Source organism: Ictalurus furcatus, unplaced genomic scaffold (assembly GCF_023375685.1).
Source record: "Ictalurus furcatus strain D&B unplaced genomic scaffold, Billie_1.0 scf7, whole genome shotgun sequence".
In the NCBI taxonomy this organism is placed as follows: Eukaryota; Metazoa; Chordata; class Actinopteri; order Siluriformes; family Ictaluridae; genus Ictalurus; species Ictalurus furcatus.
The window spans coordinates 249,591-273,856 of NW_026521056.1; the positions used below are offsets into that span (position 1 = coordinate 249,591).

The 24,266-nt window shown below is 40.4% G+C and overlaps 1 protein-coding gene and 1 pseudogene across 8 annotated transcripts; both read left to right on the forward strand.

Moving 5' to 3' along the window:
- The first annotated feature begins 2,125 nt into the window (after positions 1–2,125).
- LOC128605008 (NLR family CARD domain-containing protein 3-like) lies at positions 2,126–16,108 on the forward strand. 8 transcript variants are annotated; one of them, XR_008385439.1, is made up of 10 exons: positions 2,126–2,193; positions 2,353–2,474; positions 2,934–3,050; positions 3,461–3,515; positions 3,750–3,954; positions 4,239–6,012; positions 11,191–11,410; positions 12,469–12,517; positions 12,705–12,769; positions 13,648–13,899. XR_008385439.1 is itself a non-coding variant. In XM_053620113.1 (7 exons), exons 2-7 carry the CDS (start codon positions 2,422–2,424, stop codon positions 11,207–11,209), a joined length of 2,223 nt encoding a protein of 740 aa, XP_053476088.1. In that variant the 5' UTR covers positions 2,126–2,193; positions 2,353–2,421; the 3' UTR covers positions 11,210–11,899. The 8 variants fall into 8 exon arrangements, 2 of the variants coding, with proteins under 2 accessions (XP_053476088.1, XP_053476087.1); XR_008385440.1 differs by adding an exon at positions 13,918–16,108 and having other exon boundaries at positions 12,469–13,837; XR_008385436.1 differs by adding an exon at positions 13,918–16,107 and having other exon boundaries at positions 12,469–13,794.
- Positions 12,457–23,776, forward strand: LOC128604999 (piwi-like protein 1; annotated as a pseudogene).
- Positions 23,777–24,266: the final 490 nt, after the last annotated feature.

Below are 24,266 nucleotides of genomic sequence, written 5' to 3' on the forward strand. Positions count from 1 at the left end.
TTTGGCGCGTAACTTCTCTCACGTTTGTCGGAGATCGAAGGGTGAGGTGTCAAAGTGATCGGCTTATTGAGCAGAGGTGTGCTATGACTTTTATAAGCGATCGGAATGCCGGAATTCCCGCTACGGAAGCTCAAAATCAGAAAATTCCCCATAGATTGCATTGAGTTTCGAAAGTATTGGCCCTCTAAACAGAAAGCTCTAAAAAAAAAATTGCCTCCGTACACATTTGGCTCTAAAATGTATTGGCACACAATCTGTTCAGCTCTCAGAAGTATTGGCACCCTATCTGGCCGCCTCTCAAAAGTATTGGCACCCCGCACGGTCTACTCTCAAAAGTACTGGCACCCTTGATGGTCAGCTCTAAAAGGTATTGGCGCACTACACGGCCAGCTCCAACAGTGCTTGCGCCCTATCTGTCCAACTCTCAAAAGTATTGGCGCCCTTCACCATCGGCTCTTGAAAGTATTGGCACCCCATTCCTGTTTTGCCATGGCAAGCACCATCCACATTTTCTTCAGGAAATGTACCGGTCTAGTTATTATTATAATTAATGGTGCTTGAAAAGCACTACTATTGTTCTTCGGCCTACTTAGTATTATTATTATTATTATTATTATTATTATTATTATTATTATTATTATTATTATAATTAATGGTGCTTGAAAAGCACTATTATTGTTATTTGGCAAACGTATTATAATTATAATTATTATTCTTCTTCTTCCACTTTTTATTTCGGTGCGAAACTAGTCCCGCACCGTTTGTCGGAGATTGACGGTTGAGGTGTCAAATCGATCGGCTTATTGAGGAGAGGTGTGCTATATATTACGGAAGTGATCGGAATGTCGGCATTCCCGGTATGGAAGCTCAAATTCGGAAAATTTCCCATAGACTTGCATTGAGTTGCGAAAGAATTGGCACTCTACACGGCCAGCTCTAAAAGAATTGCCTCCATACACGCCCGGCTCTAAAAAGTATTGGCAACCAATCTGTCCGGCTCTCAGAAGTATTGGCACCCTATCTGGAATGCTCTCAAAAGTATTGGCGCCCTATCTGGCCGACTCTCAAAAGTATTGGCACCCCGCATGGCTGGCTCTCCAAAGTATTTCCGCCCTACAGGGCCAGCTCTAAAAAGTATAGCTGCACTACACGGCCGGCTCTCAGAAGTATTGGCGCCCTGTGCCTTCAGCTCTCAAAAGAATTGACGCCCATCACGTCCAGCTCTCAAAAGTATTGGCACCCTACGCCGTCAGCTGTCAAAAGTATTGGCACCCCACTCTTCTGGCTGTCAAAAGTATTGGCACTCTACGCTTCCGGCTATCGAAAGTATTGGCGCTTGATCCGAATTTTGCCATGGCAAGCAGCACACATTTTCTTCAGGAAATGTACTGGTCTAGTTTATTATTATTATTGTTGTCTGTGTGTGTGTGTCTGTCTTATTATTTCTGTGTCTGTGTTATTATTTCAGACATCAGATATTTCTCATCTATATTAAATGTTTTCTACACATTTGATCATTTTAGAAAATTTTAAAGGATTTTTACACGCACCCCTGCTCTCATCAGACAGAACCTCGATTGGGAAACACTGGGTTAGTTACTCGTCTGACCAGTGTGTTTAACTTACTCTCCATCATCACTTTTATTCTGAGTAACATTCATTATTCACACAAGCACTACTTACACACCAATCCTCACTAATATCAGGATACTCGCTCTCATTAAGGGAAAACCAGAAAAAATACATTTCTGCAGATATTTAAGTAAACTTACTCAGCGTATGAGTTCTGCTTCTTTATCTAATGATCTGCTGAGTGTTTCTAGCTCCTGTTATTTTATTTTAGTTTATATATTTGTATAGAGCTCTGACAGTTGTTCGTGCACAGCTGAATGAAGTCACGAGATAATAAATGAAGGTAATGAAATGATAATGTGTGTGATGTAGATTTTACCAGACTGTTAATTCTGTTCTCTGTATTTGCAGCGTTTTCAGGCTTATACTTCCAGTATTTACAGGCCTGTGCTCGATGGATCAGAAAGCTGTCTGATAACAAACCATATCTCTGTGTGTGTGTGTTTACCCTACCTCACTGCCCCTTCCCCTCTGCAGAATAAACAGGTAGACAGTGAAAGTGAAAGTCAGTCTCCATTTTGTGTGGAGGGGAAAATACAGCATTTCAGGAGTAAAAACACAGTGAGTATCTACATCTAAAGCTATAATATATAAACACACTGAATGTACACTAGATGCAGAAGAGTTTTGTGGGTTTGTACTGAAGTTTGAATGTACACAGGTTGTTTAATGACTTGATACCGTGACTATTTCCTGTAAGTGAACTCTGTGCTGATACAGGGTTTGATTTAACACACCGATGTTGGAGTGAAGTAAACGTGTGTCCTGCTGTAATCTGGAGAAGGAGACATGACCTCCAACATGAGTGTGTCTGGAGAACAGGACTTAAAGAAAGACGAGAGGTGAGTTACTTTTCCATTCACCAGCAATAAACACACACCGTCTCATGGGAACAGATCTGTATCTCTAAACACTCACTAGTTAACAGAGGAACTAAACTTTGGTTTAAGGTGTTTAATAGCAGTGAATATATCACTGATCTGATCTAAGAACAGTTTAGAGAAATCATTCACTGAGAGAAGAGTAAAAAGGACTGTGTAATGTGGAGGAGAAGAGCAGCGTAGCTTTGAGTCAGTGAACTCTACAGGCTTTAAGACCCAGCTGAGTCAGTTATCTGTGATTGGGACTCCTGACATCAGTGTAATTCCTGAGGTATGGGGCGTGTCTCCTGTTTGAATAAGTGTGCAGACTGCAGCTGAATTAAAAAGATGGAATTATTGGTGTTTAATGATGAACACATTGTGTAACAGTGCTGAGACAGCAGAGTATTAATTATTGCTGATATTTCTGTTTAATTCTAGAATGATGAAGAGAAAGAGATCAGACTCACCAGAACCCAGCTGTGTGTCCATGAAGAGTGACTGGTCAATGAATATTCCATTTAACTTCAGAGACGGAGCCAGTTCTCCTGATGTGAGGTCAGTACAGTGAGGTGTTTTACAGCAGTGTTCCACCTGATCAAACTCACTGGTCTCATTCTGAAGCCCTTCATGATCTTCATCAGGTGTTGAATCAGTAAAACACTAAACTGTGCAGTGCTGCAGCTCTCGGACTGGCAGTGAGGAAAACTGCTTTAAGAGTTCAGTTCAGTCTGCAGTCCCTGAGCTGGAGGGTCTGTGGTGCTACACTACAACATTTACACCTGGGACATTAATGACTAGATCACTATTTTATTCATAAACATGTTGGTGTCAGTGAGAAATCCTGAAATCAGTGTATTGTGTTAAGAGGATAGTGTTAAATATCTGTCTCTGTATTTATTAGTGTGTGTTGTGCAGCTATGAATACATATAGTCTATATCACATCATGTGTTTTATTTCTTCACAGACCACAACAGAAGAAATCAAACCTCAGCAGAAATCAGTTGGACTCCATATTCAAGGTGTGTGTCTTTTTAATGTGTGTAAATTGTGTGTGAGCAGGTTGCAGGTTTTTTATTTAAGATCATGACAATTTACAGATTTATCGATGTGCAGCAGCATTATGGGTAATCAGGCAGAATTTCAGCTGTAACTGTGGGAATAGAAAGAGACTTTTATTCTTTTCATAAAATAAAAGCATCTCTCAGTGTGTAACATTATAATATTTAGATGTGTTCCTGTGTGTTTCTAACCAGGAGCTGGAACACAAAGTCATCACTCTGATAAAGAATGAGCTGAAGAGGTTTAGGAAGCTCCTGAGTCCAGATTACCCAGCATGCACTGAGAGGGAGGTGCAGGATGAGGAGGATCTGCACAGTGTCAGAGACGGAGCGCTGAAGATCACACTGCACGTCCTGAAGAACATGAACCACACAGATCTCGCTAACACACTGCACAACAGTAAGAGCTCTGAGTCATGGCTTTATTCCGTCAGGTTCACTTTAGAGAGAGGAAATAGTTTTAGATAGGAACACTTTTAGTTTGAAGTTTGAGTTTAGTATCATGTACATCTGCTGCTTTTCTGTTCTGTTCGTGGTCCAGCTTGTGGTGACTCTGTACAATGGTCCTGTCCCTTCAGGAATATTTACTACATGAATCAGGAATGAACAGCAGCATTTGAATTTTACATTTAATCCTGTGTTCAGTGATTTTACATTAAAACATGTTATTACTTTGTTTATTAGAGTCTGTGGCCTCTGTGTATCAGACAAATCTGAAATCCAGCCTGAGAGAGAAGTTTAGAAGAATTAATGAAGGAATCTCACAGCATGGAAGCTCAGCACTTCTGAATGAGATCTACACAGAGCTCTACATCACAGAGGGTTGGAGTGGAGACGTCAATAGTGAACATGAGGTGAGACAGATTGAGACAGCGTCCAGGAGACCAGCAACACAGGAGACACCCATCAAATGTAATGATCTCTTTAAAGACAAGTCCATCAGAAGAGTGCTGGCTAAAGGAGTTGCTGGAATTGGGAAAACAGTCTCTGTGCAGAAGTTCATTCTGGACTGGACTGAAGGAAAAGCAAATCAGGACGTCACCTTCATGTTTCCACTTCCCTTTAGAGAGCTGAATCTGATGAAGCAGAAACATCTCAGTCTGATGGAGCTTCTTCATCACTTTTTCCCTGAAATGAGAAAACTACAGTTAATAGACTCCTACAAAGTGCTGTTGATCTTTGATGGTCTGGATGAGTGTCCACTTCCTCTAAATTTCCAGAAGAATGAGAGATTGTGTGATGTGACAGAGTCAGCCTCAGTGGATGTGCTGCTGACGAACCTCATCAAGGGGAATCTGCTTCCCTCTGCTCTCCTCTGGATCACCTCTCGACCAGGAGCAGCCAATCAGATCCCTCCTGAGTGTGTAGACCAGGTAACAGAGGTACGAGGGTTCAGTGATCCTCAGAAAGAGGAGTACTTCAGGAAGAGGATCAGTGATCAGAGCCTGGCCAATAAAATCATCTCACACATGAAGTCTTCAAGAAGCCTCTACATCATGTGCCACATCCCAGTCTTCTGCTGGATCTCAGCCACTGTTCTAGAGAGAATGTTGGGTGAAGCAGAGAGTGGACAGATCCCCAAGACTCTGACTCAAATGTTCACACACTTCCTGATCTTTCAGATCAAACACAAGGACCAAAAGTACCATCAGAAATGTGACCCTGATCCTCAGCAGACCAGAGCGAGTATCCTGGCACTGGGAAAACTGGCTTTCCAACAGCTGGAGAAAGGAAACCTGATCTTCTATGAGGGAGACCTGAGAGAGTGTGGCATTGATGTGAGAGAAGCGTCAGTGTACTCAGGAGTGTGTACCCAAATCTTCAGAGAGGAGTTTGGGCTTCACCTGGGGAAGGTGTTCAGCTTTGTACATCTGAGTGTTCAGGAGTTTCTGGCTGCTTTATATGCATTTTTCTGCTTTATTTTTAGAAAGACAAATGTGTTAGTGGAACAAAGCACTGGACATTTTAATCTCTTCAGAAAGTCAGACATGTCTGATCTCCCCAGGAGCGCAGTGAACAAGGCCTTACAGAGTGAGAACGGACACCTGGACCTGTTCCTCCGCTTCCTTCTGGGTCTCTCACTGGAGTCCAATCAGACTCTCTTACGAGGCTTAATGCCCCAGACAGGAAGCAGCTCTCACAGCAAACAGGAAACAGTCGAGTACATCAAGGAGAAGATCAGGGAGAATCCATCTCCAGAGAAATCCATCAATCTGTTCCACTGTCTGAATGAACTGAATGATCATTCTCTAGTGCAGGAAGTACAGACTTACCTGAACAGAGGAGGTCTCAGTCGTCTCAGGGGATCCAGACTCTCTCCTGCTCAGTGGTCAGCTCTGGTGTTTGTGTTACTGAACTCAGATCAGGAGCTGGATGTGTTTGATTTGAGGAAATATGACCCATCAGAGGAATGTCTTCTGAAGCTGCTGCCAGTGGTCAAAGCCTCCAGAAGAGCTGAGTGAGTATTTTTATTTATAAATGTATTACTGCATGGTTTATTATTTTAATGTAACACTGAACTGCACAGTTTGGATTAATGCTGGTTAATAATTACTCTAATCATCTTTAAACAAACCTCTGGTACTGTTACAGAAGAGTTTCACTTTTTACACCAACACGTTACGTCTGCACTGAGGGCGGGGCCATGTGGACAAAACCTTCTACCACCATTTATTACCTTTTCTCTAAAACTGATGAAGAAATGATCTCTACAGAATAACTGCATGTATTCATCACTGCTTTTTCATCATTTTGTGAACTAAACACCAGTGAAAGGCACTTTTTCTTTTCTCCTTTTATTTGAAAGTGACATTGAACAGAACTTCACAAACGAGAAGAAGAAAAACAGAACACTGTCACCATGGGAACAATATGAATACAGCATGATTTTGATGTATGTTTTGGATCACTGTCCTGCTGGAAGATCCAACCAGGGCCCATTTGAATCTTTCTGGCAGAGGCAGTCAGGTTTTTATTTAATATCTGTTGATATTTGGTAGAGTCCATGATGCCATGTATCCTAACAATATGTCCAGGTCCTCTGGCAGAAAAACAGTCCCAGTACATTAAAGATCCACCACCATATTTAACCGTGGGCATGAGGAACTTTTCCATATGGCTACCTCTCTGTGTGCTTCAAAACCACCTCTGGTGTTTATTACCAAAAAGCTCTATTTTGGTTTCATCTGACCATAGAACCCGATCCCATTTGAAGTTCCAGTAGTGTCTGGCACACTGAAGACACCTGAGTGTGTTTTTGGATGAGAGTAGAGGCTTTTTTCTTGAAACCCTTCCAACAACTTGTGGTGATGTAGGTGACTTCAGATTGTAGTTTTGGAGACTTTCTGACCCCAAGACACAACTAATTTCTGCAGTTCTCCAGCTGTGATCCTTGGAGATGTTTTATCCACTCGAACCGTCCTCTTCAGTGTGTTGAGACGATATAGACACACGTCCAATTCCAGGTTGATTCATAACATTTCCAGTTGACTGGAACTTCTTAATTATTGCCCTGATGGTGGAAATGAGCATTTTCGATGCTTGTGCTATTTTCTTATAGACACTTCCCATTTTGTGAAGCTCAACAACCTTTTACTGCACATCACAGCTACAGTGGTGCTTGAAAGTTTGTGAACCCTTTAGAGTTTTCTATATTTCTACAAAAATAGACACAAGATTTTCAGACAAGTCCTAAAACTACACAAAGAGAACCCATTTAAACAAACATGACACACATTATACTTGGTCATTTATTTATTGCAGAAAATAATCCAATATTACATATCTGGGAGTGGCAAAAGTATGTGAACCTTTTGCCTTCAGTATCTGGTCTGACCCCCTTGTGCAGCAATAACTGCAACTAATCATTTCCAGTAACTGTTGATTAGTCCTGCACATGGGCTTGGACATCAGTTTTGGCCATTCCAAACCGATAACTTTATTGTTCTTTAACCATTCTTTGTTTTGGGCCACTGTCTTATTGCATGCCCCACTTTCTCTTGAGATTCAGTTCAGTTCCTGGGTTCATTCTTGTCCTGCGGTTGCGGAACTCACCACTACACTAATTATAATCTTTCAGATAGCTTGGAGATTTAGTACGTGTAGACCTTCTTAACACAGGGTTTTCCATCCCAAGAAAAGTTTCTGACGCAGCCACTTCAGAAGTTCCTCCCAGTTTTTGTTTGTGACTTTCCTCAGAGAATGAAGAACCTGAGTCTTTTGTAGAAGGCACTGGAATGTCAACATCTGGCCGTGAAGTGTCTTACAACTCTGGTGCTGGTGCTGCGGATGTTGTATTGTGCCTGTCTCTCACCTGATCAATATGTCAGTGCACTACTTGCCCACTTCCCAATGCTACTGTGCACCATACAGGACCAGTCTTTTTCTGAACTGTTCCTGGAATAAAAGTAGGTCCAGAGCTGAAGTTCCTAGTATACACTGGGTCACCCACCACAAGATATCTTTCCTTTGCATGTTGGTCATGGTACCATTTTTCTCTCAATTGTTTGTGTCTCAATGAGACCCTGTGTAGACCAGTTTCCTTCCACACAGCAGTTTAGCGGCTGATTTGCCAGTGGTCGACTGTGGCGTCGTTCGGTAACTGAACAGCACTCTGGCTAGCTTTTTCAATGGACTCTCGGCACTCTCTTTCATCAGGGTTTTGAGTGTTGAATGGCCCTTTCAGCCAGACCACTGGAAGATGCATGGTAGGGTGCTGTGCTTGTGTTTGATGCCGTTTCTTTCCATAAACTCTTGGAATTCAGCACTGGTAAAAAACAAAGAAACTGCTATGGTCTGACATCACTACTTCTGGTATCCTGTGTTGGCTAAAGGTTTGTCTTAAGCACTGAATGGTAAATGTGGATGTAGACTTGTTTAACAGATAAGCCTCTATCCATTTTGAGAATGCCTCTACCACGATCAAGAACATTCTACCCATCCACGGTGCACCGTAATCAATGTGAATCCTTCTCCACGGTTGCTCTGGCAACTCTCACGCGTGCAGTGGCGCGTTTGCCGGAGCGTTTCTGTTTTCCTGACAGACTGCACACGATTTGACCAATGCTTCCACCTCTGCATCCAAGTGTGGCAACCACAAATAGCCACGCACCAGGCCTTTCATCCTGGTAATTCCCGGATGGGTTTTGTGTAGATGTCTTAGAAGAGCCGCACGCCGCGGATGTGGAATCACTACACGAGTCCCCCATAACACAAAGCCTCCCTGTATGCAGAGTTCATCATTTCCTTACATATTAGGGATGTCACGATACCAAAAATCTAGTCGTCGGTACCGATACCACCAAAAGTACACGATGCTCAATACCACGGTGTGGTTTTTATTTAAAAAAAAAAAAAGAGAGAGAATTAAAAAAAATTATAAAATTAAAAACTCCTGGAGGACATCCTCCTCTGGCTGATACTGGCAGAGAGAGAGAGAGGGATATTTTACTTCAAACACTCTGACCATGACTAATAAGTGCTAAGGTGCACTCCTAAACGCACACACACCCCTTATACTCTGAATGCAAGCATTAGTTTAAATTCACTGATACGGTGGCAGGATAAAAAGATTTATTAAAAGCATGAACATGTGAATAATTATTAGTGACATGAGGCTACATTTAGCTGACAGGACACGGGCTGAATGGCGATGCATGGTGGTCCATTAGGAGGTAGTTTATAACATTGCAATGCGTTAGCGTTTAACAAATAACTGGATATTGCTAACATTACATGGAGCATAACGTTAGCTGATTTCACGGCTACAATGCCAGCTTCCTCAAACATAATATAGGACCTGTCTTTCGACTGTAATCCTATGGCATTAATTTTGTGACCTAAAAATACCTCTACTTCTCCCATGAACTCACACTTGCTCCTTCTTTGCCTCAGTCCACTCTTTTCTATCCTACTCAGTACCTCATCCAAGTTCTGCAGATGTTCATTAGCCCCTGAGACTAAAATGCCATCCAGATAAACTGTGACGCGTGTGATGTCTTGCAGAATCCCTTCTATTGTGTGCTGGAAGATCGCTGGACTTGAAGCAACTCCAAATGGTGGCCTGTTGTAAGTACATAATCCCTTGTGCATGTTGATTGTAACATACTTATTGGAATTTTTGTGCAGCATTATCTTCTGATGCGCATGGGTCATGTCCAGTTTGGAGAATTTTTCCTCCTGCCGACTGAGCAAATAATTCTTCTACCTTGGGAATTGGATACTGCTCCACACTAGAGCTGGATTTACTGCGAATTTATAATCCCTACAAATTGGGGTAGAACCATCAGTTTCCTGACTGGAACAATGGGAGCTGCCCACTCTGCAAACTGCATTGGTTCAATGATCTTGTCTTCCACCAGCCTCTGGAGTTCTCTCTCCAGCAGTGGACCCAACTCTTCTTTGAACACCTCGGATTGTCTCTCCAATACGTTAGCCAACTTATATCCTGGTACATTTGCTACTGTATTTACCAGCTGAGGCAACAAATGATCCCCCCCCCCACACATCTTTGAATGTTGATCTTTACTGATGATCAGTCCACAGCCTGCGTTAACTTCAAATACCACCTCCATGCTATTCACTTCAATGGTTTGTGTGATAGGAGCAGCCCTAGGTAAGTCAAACTAAACAGAACCCTTACCTTCACTACAGTGAGAGAGAGGCCTTTAGTTGCATAGATGTTACCCTGGCTCCTTTATGACCTTACAGACTACTACTTGTCTTGCTCTTGGAGTGATCTTTGTTGGTTGATATGTTCTGGGGAGGGTAATGATGGTCTTGAATTTCCTCCATTTGTGCACAATCTGTCTGTGATCAAATATCATTTTGTCTCGTTTGTTTAACTGGGATCTCTTGGTCTACTTTTAGGACTTGTGTAAAAATCTGATGTTTTGGGTCATCTTTATTCATATATATATATAGAGAGAGAGAGAGAGAGAATATATATATATATATATATATATTCTGAAGGGTTCATAAACCTTCAAGCACCACTGAATATATCTTGGCCTCACTTATTGTTCTGAATGAGTGAGAGAATTTGGCTTATGCGTTACCTATCCCTGTGAAACAGGAAGTCATGGTTGAACAATGTCCTGTTCCTAGTTTCCCAAGTGTACAAAAAAGTAAAATATCAAGGGGAATATACTTCAAATACATTTCTCATGGATTCATAGGGGTGCCAATAATTGTTGTACACCCATTTAACAAATATTTTTTTATAAACTTGTGGTGTTTGCAATTGTTTATCCATGAGAGCAGAGTATTTTTGTGAATTTTTTTTTAACAAAAGGTTTTCTTCTTTGCTCATATTTACCAAGGGTGCCAATATTAGTGGCGGACACTGTACATGTCACTCTCAAGTGGAAACCTCATATGACACACTGTTACTTTTCAGGATATAAAAACCTGTCAGCACTGTTACAGTTGGTATTGTGGCTGTATATAAGGTCAAACACATCATCATATTAACATTTTACCAAAATGAAGCTCGTTTAACCGCATGTTTATTCCTTACATAAATTAAACGCAAAGCATGTAGGGGTTCTACATGCAAATAGTATTTGCACAATCAATAACCTATTAGAGTAATACATTGTGGTATATAAACTGAATTTTGTGTTTGATGTGTCTGCAGTGTCCAAAGCCCAGGCTGACCCCCCACCCCTTCAACCTTTGCAGCAATGCTGGCAGCACTCATACATCTATTTCCCAAAGACAACCTCTGGATATGATGCTGAGCATGTGCACTCAACTTCTTTGGTCGACCATGGCGAGGCCTGTTCTGAGTGGAACCTGTCCTGTTAAACCACTGTATGGTCTTGGCCACCGTGCTGCAGCTCGTTGTCAGGGTCTTGGTAATCTTCTTAAAGCCTAGGCCATCTTTATGTAGAGCAACAATTCTTTTTTCAGATCCTCAGAGAGTTCTTTGCCATGAGGTGCCATGTTGAACTTCCATTGACCAGTATGAGGGAGTGTGAGAGCGATGACGCCAAATTTAACACACCTGCTCCCCATTCACACCTGAGACCTTGTAACACTAACAAGTCACATGACACCAGGGAGGGAAAATGGCTAATTGGGCCCAATTTGGACATTTTCACTTAGGGGTGTACTCATTTTTGTTGCCAGCGGTTTAGACATTAATGGCTGTGTGTCAAGTTATTTTGAGGGGACAGCAAATTTACACTGTTACACAAGCTGTTTACTCACTACTTTACATTGTAGCAAAGTGTCATTTCTTCAGTGTTGTCACATGAAAAGATATCATCAAATATTTACAAAAATGTGAGGGGTGTCTGAAATACTGTACATCTTTTTATTTACTTTAATATTTATTCATAGTGTGTGTGTGTTATATATATATATATATATATATATATATATATATATATATATATATATATATAAAATTAGTATATATATGTTTATTTCATTAGAAAAAGTGCAGTACATTTTCATGGTACGGTCAGTACTGTTTATTTTTGTAATAAAGTAAACTTAACTTTTCCACTGAGTGTTATATTTTCATTCAGTAGTAATCGGTTATTAGTAGGTGCTACCCGACTTGGTTATCAGCGTCTGTAAGATCCACTATCGGTCAGCCTTTAAAATAGATTAATGTGTATGACATGTTCTTCTTTAATTAATAAAGAAATGCACTTGTTGACAACTTGCTGTGGTATAAGGGGAATAAAACACTTCAGAATGTGCAGTTCTACCTTAGGGTGGTAACGGTCACTCCACTTCATTGGATCGTTGACTACTTTCCTATAACCGCATGTTTATTCCTTACATAAATTAAACACAAAGCATGTAGGGGTTCTATATGCATGTAGTATTTGTACAATCAATAACCTATTAGAGTAATACATTGTGGTATATAAACTGAACTTTGTGTTTGATGTGTCTGCAGTGTCCAAAGCCCGTGGTGGTGGCAGTGCATGGCGTGTGTGGGGGAGCAGGTCTGTTGGGAGTGTTAAGTACCATCTCATACACTCAGCAAACAATATGGATGGAACTTTCCAGAGTTGTGGTGTCACTTTCCTGCAAAGCTTTAACCATCAGAGAGTTATCTTTTACTGGGGCTTTTAGCTGCGGGAGACTGAATTACTAACAGTTTCTTTGTGGATCTGATTTCTTCTTTCGCAGGAGTGGATCTAATCACAGCCTGTGATATTCGTCTGTGCACACAGGATGCCTGGTTTCAGGTGAAGGTATGAGGAACATTAACTTGCCATACATTGCTTGCTTACATGTTTACACCAAGATCTGTAAACAAGTTATTTTTGTCCATATGATCATGTGTAGAGATAGTAAGTGATGAGAAGATAAGAATGGGCTGATTGTTCTGACTCGTACAAGCCCCTATGAAAGAGTTGACCACAAGGGGGCACACTCTGAACAATTATTTACATTTGCAGTTTGTTGAAGATTAAATAAACCACAGTGAGCATCAGATGTCTGGTTTTAATACAAAGTGGACTATTTTATGATATTACCATCTTGTCATTTATCAAAGAAGAGCTCCAAAACCTGAAATTTGTACATTTTTAGACAGAAAAATTCTGCAGTGTAGCTGTTCTAGTGGGCTTTCACACTGGAAGTTTAGTCCAAAACAGAGCAGTTTGCATGAAAAGTTGGTAATGTGACTGTCGTAATGTGGACTGGGAAGGGCACTGCGGTACCGAACCCGAGACTACCTGTAGAAGGTGGTCCGAGTTCGGTTACACTGGAACTGTGAATGTGAATTGTCCCATGAATGTGAACGCAACTTGTATCCGGGTCCGCACTTGTTCAGGAAGTAGAGTAACCTGTGCTGAAGGCCTGTTGTGGTGATGATGTGTCATGACACGTTTTGGCCCAAATCTGCAGTAACTTTGAAAAAGTGGAAGCTCCTCTGAATATTGCGGAGTTTCTTGATTTTGTGTTAATTTCTGTGATCACAAAATGGTGAAATTCTGGACTGACGATGGAAGATATGGAATGATAACAGAAGAATGTGACTTTGGGTTGTACCGTGTATTTTTTTCATGTAGCTTCATTATTTAGTATAAATGAAGGCAAGTGTGTGTTCTGTTCTTCATCTCTGCAGTCGTGTGTTCCCTGATGGTCAATGATTGCTGGAGCTCTGGAAATAGCAGGTGAGATTGCAGGCCGGAGTCGCGTCGCTGTCCAGGGAACCAAAATCAACCTCCTCTACTCCTGAGACCACAGTGTAACTGAGAGCCTAGACTACATGGTAAGAATCTGCTTAAGACATGAATAGCATTTTTAGCCTCAAGGTAGACCCATGCACACACAGTATGGCCACAAACACAAAGTAGAGCGGTCGAAATCTGAGATATCTCCTCTGCGTCTCCAGGCTACTTGGAACATGAACATGTTGCAGACACAGGATCTTATGAAGTCAGCGCAGGCAGCCCCGGAAAAGAAGAGTCCGAAAGACGTGCCCTTCTCCAAGCTTTAAAGGAGAAGATCCAGGGCTGTTGAAGCTGCGGTGGAACTGAGACTTCATCATCCACATATCTTTAGTTCTTCTTGCTAAGTCTGAGTTTCTTTTTAGTCTTTTTATTTTTAGACTGGTCAAAAGACTGATTAGTGGAAGTGAAATGATAGATGAACTTTTAATTACTTGCTTTATTATTTGCAGGTGCCTTGTACAGTAAGACAGGGTAACTAATACTCAAAAGCTTGTTTTGTGTGTTAACATGTACAGTAGTTTTTTCTGGTGCTGTGTGACTGCAGAATGTAGTGCAGTTAACACAGTAAATTTCCTTGGATGCTCACTTTTAACTCGAGGAGGTCACAGTTTGCCCAGACATCTTTTTTTAAATCCGTCAATCCGTCACCCACACGTCATTCTGGGGGACGAAGAGGAGGAAGCTGGACAGATAAATTTATTTATTTATTTATTTATCATTGCTGTGTTTCCTCAATCCAGTGCAGAAAGAAGAAAAACACAACTGATTTAAAATAAAAATATAGAAAATAATCTAATGTAAGGTTCTGATCCGGTTTGCTTTCAGCAGGAAGGCTGTCCTCTTTCCTGTTGCTCTTTCTCTTCTATTAGTCCATTTGTCGAGTCTGAATCGGTTTGATTGTTTGATTCGTTTCGAGATGATTCGGAGTCGAATAATTTTCTAGTGAGAGTCGCACACTTCCAAATGAACTAGACTGAGATGTGTATTTGATTCTCACTAGAAAGTGATTCGACTCGAAATGAATCAGTCAAACTGATTCAGACTCTATAAAAGGACTATGAGATGTGATTAAGATATATATTCCAATGTTTTGCTTTACAATTCCACTGTATGTGTGTGTGTGTGTGTGTGTGTGCGCGCACGTGTGTTTTTCAGGACTCGGACACAAGAATACATCCTGACCATTGGTACTGTGTACACATCAACATACACACACGTCTCCATGCTGGACATCTCAATAGCTTTCACACACAGTGCTAGGAATATCCCGGGACAGAGAAACGCACCTCCTAAGTGAGCGAGTTTAGCGTCAACCGGTGAAATTTGCTGTAGCGTGAACACTTCGCCTCTGTGAGCTTCACTCTCCGTCAGGTTCACTGTAATTAGACATAAAATGTACATAATGTTTATTTTTCATACATTTAGGATTTAATGGTTTTTTTTTTTTTACTCTTCGAGGAACAGAAATGATCTTTCGAGGCAGCTTCTTCATCGCTACCTGCTCCGTTTGACTCAAAAATGTAACGACCGGTTTCAAAAAGTCACGATGTCTTCAGTTCATGTGATTTTACTGTTGAATTTAAACAGGAAATGTGAAATATTTTTTTCCTTTGTTTCCTCTACTGTCTTTTTGCTGTGATCTTGAACATGGTTGTAATTTTATTTAATTTTTTTTAAATAAATAAATGATCATTCTATTCTTTCTCACTTTCCTTGTCCTAATTGTCCTGTATCTGTTAAATCCGTTTCATCTCTGGTCTTTCTGTCTGTATGAACACTTGTAGAAATGACTTGTAGTCCATATTTTTAAATGATTCGTGATTTTGAATTTAAATAAAGATATTCTTTAATTCTGTATTTTGTCATTTAATTATCATTAGAAATCAGAAGATCAGATTAAAGCCACGGCTTCTTTACCTGCCGAAGCTGTAAAACTTTCAATAAACCAGTCAATAGATCAGCTGGATAAATGTAGATTTTTATTTACTGATTAGATGTATTGATGGTGTTGATAGATTATTTGAAGATTTTTATTGATCTTGAACAATCATTCAGTTAAATATTGAAAAAACTTGATAAATAGTTGATTAAATAAATGTAGTGTAATGTACTGAGTCAAATATGAAAACTACAAATAAATAAAATATATTTATATCTGTGTATAATTAAAAACCTCACTTAATACAAGAAATTCATATCCTAAATGTTGCACGTGATTAATCTGATCATTTTATTCACCTGTTTAATTATTACTTTCTAAATAATAAACAAATGAATGTTCTGGATTCATGAGGAATGTTTACATTTTGTGTCCAAACTCAAAAGTTTAAACAAAGTGTGTATTTATGATAATAAAGCACAAAGAACGTGAAACCTCAACTCGTCTACAATCATCGATGAATTAAATATTAATTTAAAAAAATTAAATTGAACGAGTAAGATAAAGTATATTTTTAATTAAAATGTAATTAGAAAGGAGCACTTTTAAAGTGGATTTGATTTAAAATAATGATAAAGCTGTTTTTTATGTATTTGTATATATTATCCTATATCGTGTTTAAGAAGAAGAGAATAATGAAGCTTTTTATGAAATAATATTTGGGTTTATTTTATTTTCCTTTATTTTCTCCTCATAGATTCAAATTTACGTCAACGTCCGTTACGTTGGTGACGTCACCGCGAGGGGCTGAAAGCGGTGTTTGTGTTAGTTCTGGCCCGTTTGGACCCAAAATAAAGTGAGTTTATTCAGTTCTGTGTAACCGAACCCGTTCTGTTTTGTGCTGTATTGTGTGTATTATACAAATATGCTAGCGGTGCTAGCTTTTGAGGAGGCAGTCCAGTCCACGCATGCGCAGTGTAATTAATGAGCAAGCTAATCGAAATGTGATTAGCAAATAGGTCGATGTTATTTTTGATTCTATTTAAAACGATGAATTCACTCTGTCAATAACTGCCCAGTCTGAGAATATTGCATGATTTACTTTTATAAGTGGACGTGGCTGAACGACATGTAGCTTCACTGGCTAATTAGAGCTCTTTTACTAGTTTAATGGCTGAGTCATCCGGCTTCGCGCATGCGCAGTATGGGTTAAGGCGCTATAGTCTTCTTCTTTTTTGTTTTAATGCTAAAGATGCATTACCGCCACCTACTGGACTGGAGTGTGGGCAGTCGATTGGCAGAAAAAAATCAAATAACATGGAAAAAAATAATAATAATACCAAAACAATACTACGTAAATAAAGGAAAATAAAGAGATAAATAACTATATACTAGATATTTAGCCACAGTTCTTGTATATTTACTGACAATCACTGCATATAGACACGTGTATAACCTAATAGACCTATATAAGATATAACCCAGCACACCTATACTATAGCACTTGCATTGGAAACGTACATGACCGTCAAACCTTTAGACACATTCATTCTTTATTCACCCACCGAAAAAAATACATCCAAAATAGATCAAAATAATTTAGGATATAAATTTTTAATTTTTAGGATTTTCAAAGTAGACGCCCTTTTTCCAGAAATGTATTCTTGGCATTTCTCACTTGATATCTTGAGGAATTTCCCTGAGATGCTTTTTAAACAGCATTAAAGGAGCCTCATTTCACTGCTGACTTTGTTCCCGTCTTAATTTCTGTGTGGGATATAATATATATTTTTTAGGAATACGATCTGCAGATCACTGATAGGAACCAGGTTCTGCTGGTCAGTCACGTTAGGAGGTTGGGTCCTGCAGCAGCTCCTCCACCAGGACCTGTCTTACTCATCCCGGAGTTCTGCTACCTCACAGGTCTCCCTCACAGAGCGGGAGAAACACAGCGCTTAATCACTGTCTGCTTCTTATCGCACTAATTGTTGTAATTGCTCAGGTCTGACTGATAAGATGCGCACGACTTTAACATCATGAAGGACCTTTCCACTCACACCAGACTGACCCCAGAGCAGTGGGAGAACCGCCTCAACAGATTCATCAACAACATGAGCAGGTACTGGATAAAAGCGACTGCATTATTAATTCAATTCTGCTTTTGTCTGTATAGCGCGTTTAACAGCGTACGATGTCACAGAGCAGCTTTACAGAAACTTATACATTCTTTACATTTAGAAATTTATCCTTAACGTGCAAGCCAGAGACAAATTTTACAAAAGAAACATTTGTAGCATGCATATAAGGGATGTGTATTTACTTTACAGAGACTATCCCGGGCAACACGAGGCTGAACATATAGCGTGATGGTTTTTCTGATTATATCATTCTTAAGTTTAATGATGGATATACACTACCGATCAAAAGTTTGTGGACACCCGACTGAAATGTTTTTCATGATCTTAAAAGCCTTTTGATCTGAAGGTGTACGATTAAATGTTTGAAATGAACGTTATACCAATTTACACTGCTGAATATTTCAGTGAATCTCTTCCAGGAATGCCAGTGTTCAGACTACACTCAGCACATGGGGTCTAAGCTTTGAGAACAAGCTGCTGAATCTGACTGGAAGAGTTCTTCCTGCTGAGAGGATCCTACAGGGAGCGAGAGCAGTAAGGGGGACCACAGAACACAGAGAACACAGAACTGTACACGACACGTGTCGCACTCTTGCTGAGTGGAGTTTGTGTGTGTGTGTGTGAGTGTGTGTGCGCAGTACGAGTACAACCCATGTGACGCGGTATGGTCTAAAGAGATGCGAGGTCTTCCTCTGATGACCAGCATGCCTCTGGAGATCTGGCTGCTGTCCCATACGCTCCGTAACGCTGACGTCGCTCACTCACTGCTGCAGACCCTCAACAAAGTGCCCGTAGGCATCCACCTTCAGAGGCCGGGAATGTGAGCCAACACACTTGACCAGTGTTTAGAAAGAAATTGTAGCCTGTGCCATTACTGCGTCCTGGGCTCTTTTTAAAATTCACTCCCCGTGAGCTTCATGAAAGGGACGCTAGTGTGTAGCACTGTTAATTTCAAATTATTAAAGCGGTCCTCGTCAATTAGGTAGTGCAGAACTTTGCTCTCATATTGACTGTATTCAGCTGCAGTCCATCAGTTAGGCACAAACGTTTCAATGGTCTCTGCAAATAAACGTGTTTTCCGAACTGCACGCTCTAAAATGAAGAGCTTCTCGACAGCTTTTCTTTCATTCATAGCGGAAGGCAGTGGTTACTGTGCGTAGTGTTTTATTTGAACCAGAGCCATGTTGAGCAAGGATCATGTCTTAATTGCAGCATTAACACTTTTTATCCCCCCCACTTCATTTTTTTCTGTGTGCAGGACGGAGTACGATGATCGACAGGAGGCTCTGCTGAGAGCTCTGCAGCAGAGAGTGGGGCAACAGGTTCAGATGGTGGGTCTCACACACTGGGTAGAATCAAGTGTGACCATGTAGTTTGTTTAGGATTCAAATATTAAAGTATTTTACTATGCTGAAAATGTTCAGGTTAGCATCCGTACTTTTTAGGGGTTAAGGTACAGAAAATGTATTGTATTGCTTAGAAAAACTGTACATGTGACTAGTAATGTAACAACCGTTATATTCATTATTTGACTGAATAAGTAATGCACTCGCTGTCCATTTTATTAGAAACACCCTCACATTCATGTAGTTATTCAATCATGGGGCAGCAGCACGATGCATAAAAAGAACTTGAGTTAACGTTCACATCAATGCATAAAAAGTTACTGTTCACGTCAAGCATCACAATGGGTGAAAATTGTGACCTCTGTGACCTTTACCGTGGCATGGTTGTTTGTATCAGATGGGCTGGTTTGAGTATTTCAGAAATTGCTGATCTCCTGGGCTTTTCACACAGAACAGTCTGTAGAGTTTACTAAGAATGGTGCAAAAAACATTGAGAGAGCAACAGTTGTGTGTGGATGGAACGCCTTATTCCTGAAATACTCAAACCAGCCCATTTGGTACCAATAACCATGCCATGGTTGTCTGATGTACACATTAGCTGAAGCTCTTGACCTGTACCTGCATGATTTTATGCAATGTGCTGCTGGCACATGATTGGCTGATTAGATAACTGCTTGAATGTGATATGAAATATATGATTGAAAGCACTTTGATTTAAAAATAAATAAAATAAAGGGGGGGTAGAAGAAAAAACCCACATTACTATGGGTAAATAATATAGATGGCACTAGTGCTGCACAATTAATCGAATATCGATCGCGATTACGATTCTGACGGCCCACGATTAAATGAACATGATCGACTGCGATATTAACGTTTAAAGTTCGTCCTCCGCTAATAGAAAACTCAGCTGCAGATCAAATCAAGCGCTTCCTACACTTATAGCCAATCACCATAGGGCAGCGCAGGGATGACGTCATTTTGTAGTGCCAAAACCCGGAAACGGAGTTAGCATTTTAACCCTCGAGCTGCCAGGTTCGCTTCGAGCTCCAGCGCTTTGCGTGAGGAGAAATCATGACATTAACACGCTATAAGGTGGGTTTAATTCAAACTTCTTTATTAAAAAATTCCTCACCAATCATAATCAAGAGTAGCAGCTGTTCCGTCTGTAAACATACAGTACACTGCAGCTCTCCTTCACTAGCTATCGAGAGTAGCAACTGTTCCGTCTGTAAACATACAGTACACTGCCGCTCTCCTTCACTAACTCTAATTCACTCCATTAAAACTCATGGTTGCCAGATATCACTAGAAAAGTCAACTCCAGTTTCCATGTTTTGATTTAATCCCCCAAAACATTATCAGCAGACATGGACACGGTACTGGGGCACTGATCTAAAACTGATAAACAAAAATAAAACTACTAAAATGTTAAGACAGAAAATGTGCTTAGTTATAAATAAATCATTTTATATATATATACACATACATACAAAAATAAATAAATATATATATATATATATATATATATATATAGGGCACACGGTGGCTTAGTGTTTAGCACGTTCGCCTCACACCGCCAGGGTCGGGCTCGATTCCCGTGGCCCTGTGTGTGTGGAGTTTTCATGTTCTCCCCGTGCTGCGGGGGTTTCCTCTGGGTACTCCGGTTTCCTCCCCCAGTCCAAAGACATGCATGGTAGGCTGATTGGCGTGTCTAAAGTGTCCGTAGTGTATGAATGGGTGTGTGAGTGTGTATGTGATTGTGCCCTGCGATGGACTGTCCAGGGTGTACCCCTCCTTGCACCCGATGTTCCCTGGGATAAGCTCCAGGTTGGATGGATGGATGGATATATATTATTATAATAACTTCATTAAATATAAATGAAATGAGAAATTAAATAATGTTTAATTACTATGGGTCGCATTTAATATCACTTTGACATTAAGCTTAGTTCGCTATTTCATTGAAAGCTATTAGCCTTTTTCCTAATAAGGATCACTTTTGTGTTAGTCTACTTTTAATTAGGACTCTATTGTTTTTAAGATATCTAAAAATAAATATTTTATGTTTGTTTATTTATCAATCAACCAACAGTATCATTGCTATTATTTTAATTCAGTTAACAGTGACCATGAGCAGAGAGCTTACATTTAACTGTTTATGACAGACTTCCTGATTAAAGTTTAAATAAAAAAAGATTGGTATCTGGATCAGTATCATCTGTAAAAATCCTGATCGGCGCATCAGTAATGAACACCATTAAACTAAAGCGCTTTGCATCTGACAGGTAAATGAACTCACCCAATCGCATCCTATATGAGATTATTCAGATATCTACACAATACACACAGAGCGGTTCGAGAACTGACTCCAGCCCAGAACCATGACAGTGGAAATGTCTAATAGTGTAGCTTTAAATATATTTAAGAGGAGCAGACTTCAAACACTGAACATTGAGGTTTATTGTATTTGTTTACAAGGTAAACAGGTTAACGGTTGTTTTGTGCATACAGTCTGTAAAATGAACTGAAAATATTAGATTTAGTTTATCAGAAGGTAAATTAATGTGTCATGGCTCACACTGTGTTCCTAAATTCTGTCATAATTGACCAGCTCAAGTTTTCTCATGCCTACTTGTGTGTTGTATTGTGGCATGAGAGAACTTAATAAATGTGAAAGTGCAATAAAAAATGTTATCACTAAAATCAATGAATAATCGTGATAATCGAGATCTCAGTATTAATCTAAATAATCGGGATTATCATTTTGGCCATAATCATGCATCCCTACATGGCACTGATCCAGGACCTGATAGCAGCAAAAAACCGGTGGATCAGCCATCAGAGATAACAGAAATCAAATCATATAACTGATGCATGTAAAAGAGACGTGACTGTTCTTTCACTAGGATTGAATTCATTATATTCATACTTTATGTATGGGTTTCTGTATGAAAGTTTAATGGTAAACGAGTGCTTCAGTTAAAATAATGAGCGTTGTAGATCTTAAAGAAAACAATATCGGATGGGTATCGGCTGATACTCAAGCTTTCCATTAAGGAAAATAAAAGCTAGTATCATGACACTTCTAGTAAATAAGTCAAATGAAACTGTATTTTATTTATTTATTTATTTTTTAATTGAACGTTTAAGGATATTGCTGTTTGATTTTCTTTGTTAAAGTCGTTTCACCTTTTGTGATGTGACACACGCAGTGCAGTGCAACTGCTTCTATGTGATTTTTGTCACAGTATATCCTTTTATGGGTCTAAGCATACGGCATAGGAATATTTCAGATTAACAGCCTCAGTCTACAGATTACCATTACTTCTTGTTCTGAAGCACTCACTTTAAATCATGTGTGTAAGGTGGTTGTGATCCTGTCAACCAACCGTAAGGATAAATACGATTGCGTGAAGAAGTACCTGTGTGTGGACTGTCCCACTCCAAGCCAGTGTGTGGTGGCTCACACCCTCAGCAGACCTCAGACCCTCATGACCATAGCCACAAAGATCTCCTTGCAGATGAACTGCAAGATGGAAGGAGAGCCGTGGAGCGTCGAGATCCCGGTACGGTTCTGTTCTTCAAGCACTGGGAGTTTTTCAAGTAACTGAAATATATCCGGCATTGGGATTTCAACTAAAACCAAAATCATCACTTAAAAGCATATCTGATCTTGTAACTGATCAACAGTGGCACCTCCTAACCCTGATGTTATTCTATTAAAACATTGTTTTAGTGACTTCTCCTGCTCTTTCAGTTGAAGCACCTGATGATGTTGGTATCGACTTCTACCACGACAGTGCCGCAGGAAAGAGATCCATCGGTGCACTGGTGGCCAGCCTCAACCCGGGCATGTCCAGGTACTTAAAGCATGACTTGTGTGGACTCTGTAAACAGTTTTAAGAAGGGTTGTGTTTAATGAACTAGATTTTAGATTTGAACTTTTCCACCAGTCTTCAGAAGAGAGGGCATTACCCTTTGTGGTTCATCGTAACTTTAAGAGAGAGAAAAAGTACAATATCGTTCTTTTAATGATTAAAATGTTTAATTGTCAAATTGCTGAGGTATAAGGAATAAAAAGCATCAGGAAGACCTGTTTAGCTTCGTGGTGCGTCACATTACACTCAGTGGTGGGAAATTTCAGAGACTTTTAACACTACTTCCTGCATCTCAGGATTCTTTACTCAGGCCTGAGCTGGTTCTCTTAATCGCACACACTGTTCTCTGTATTTCCATTTCCTTCCGGTTGAAGGACAGAATCACAATTTTTTAGTCTTGAATCCTCTGAACGTTGTTTTCCTCGCTGCTACCCCACCTTCATCTTCCTCATAAAGGGTCTGGGCCATGCTCTGTATGCTATGTGCTCTGTATGCTATGTGCCACTGCTCTGTAACCATGAGAGCACCGTCCTTCTCTCAGGTGGTTTTCAAAGTGTGCAGGGTATGAAATGCACTCTGGGAGGAACATCATGCTCATAAATGACCTCGTTACACTGCAGTCTCTTTGAATTCCGACTTTACACTCAGGATGAAATACTCACACTGCAGTCTGACAGAACGTGGGAGAAAAAGCGAGCAATTTTAGAATTGTCGCTTCAGTTAAGAAGCGCATTAAGACATCGCTTTTTGTTTTGATTTCTTTTCCTCAGCTGCGCTGAAGGCCTACTTCAAATACAATGAATGTTTGCCGTCACGCATCGTGGTGTACCGAGACGGCGTGGGCGACGGCGTGCTGCTGCGCGTAGTCGACTATGAAGTGCCTCAGTTCACGCAGTCCACCAAGGCCATGGGTGAAGATTACGCGTCTTTCTGATCGCAGCTTCAGGTTGCGTTCGGTGCGTTTTAAACACTGATGGCTTGATTCGTCAGGTACAACTTCTTCCTCGTGAGTCACAAAGTGCGCTTCGGGAGTGTGGCCCACACTCACTACAACGTGGTGTACGACAGCAGTGGCCTCAAACCAGACCACATGCAGAGACTCGCCTACAAACTCTGCCACATGTATTACAACTGGCAGGTAAAAGCCACACACACACGTTCATACAAGCCCGCTTTCTACACAACCCCAGATCATGCTGATTGATGATGTAAGGATTGAGGATGTGGTCATTTTCTTTAATCGCACGTCTATCGTTAGAGAATCCG

Excerpts from the sequence above, each read along its gene's own strand:
- LOC128605008 (XM_053620112.1), top strand. The coding sequence starts at position 2,422 with ATGACCTCCAACATGAGTGTGTCTGGAGAACAGGACTTAAAGAAAGAC. Across the intron at positions 3,051-3,460 it reads GCCAGTTCTCCTGATGTGAG|ACCACAACAGAAGAAATCAA; the intron begins GTCAGTACAGTG and ends ATTTCTTCACAG. Across the intron at positions 3,516-3,749 it reads AGTTGGACTCCATATTCAAG|GAGCTGGAACACAAAGTCAT; the intron begins GTGTGTGTCTTT and ends GTTTCTAACCAG.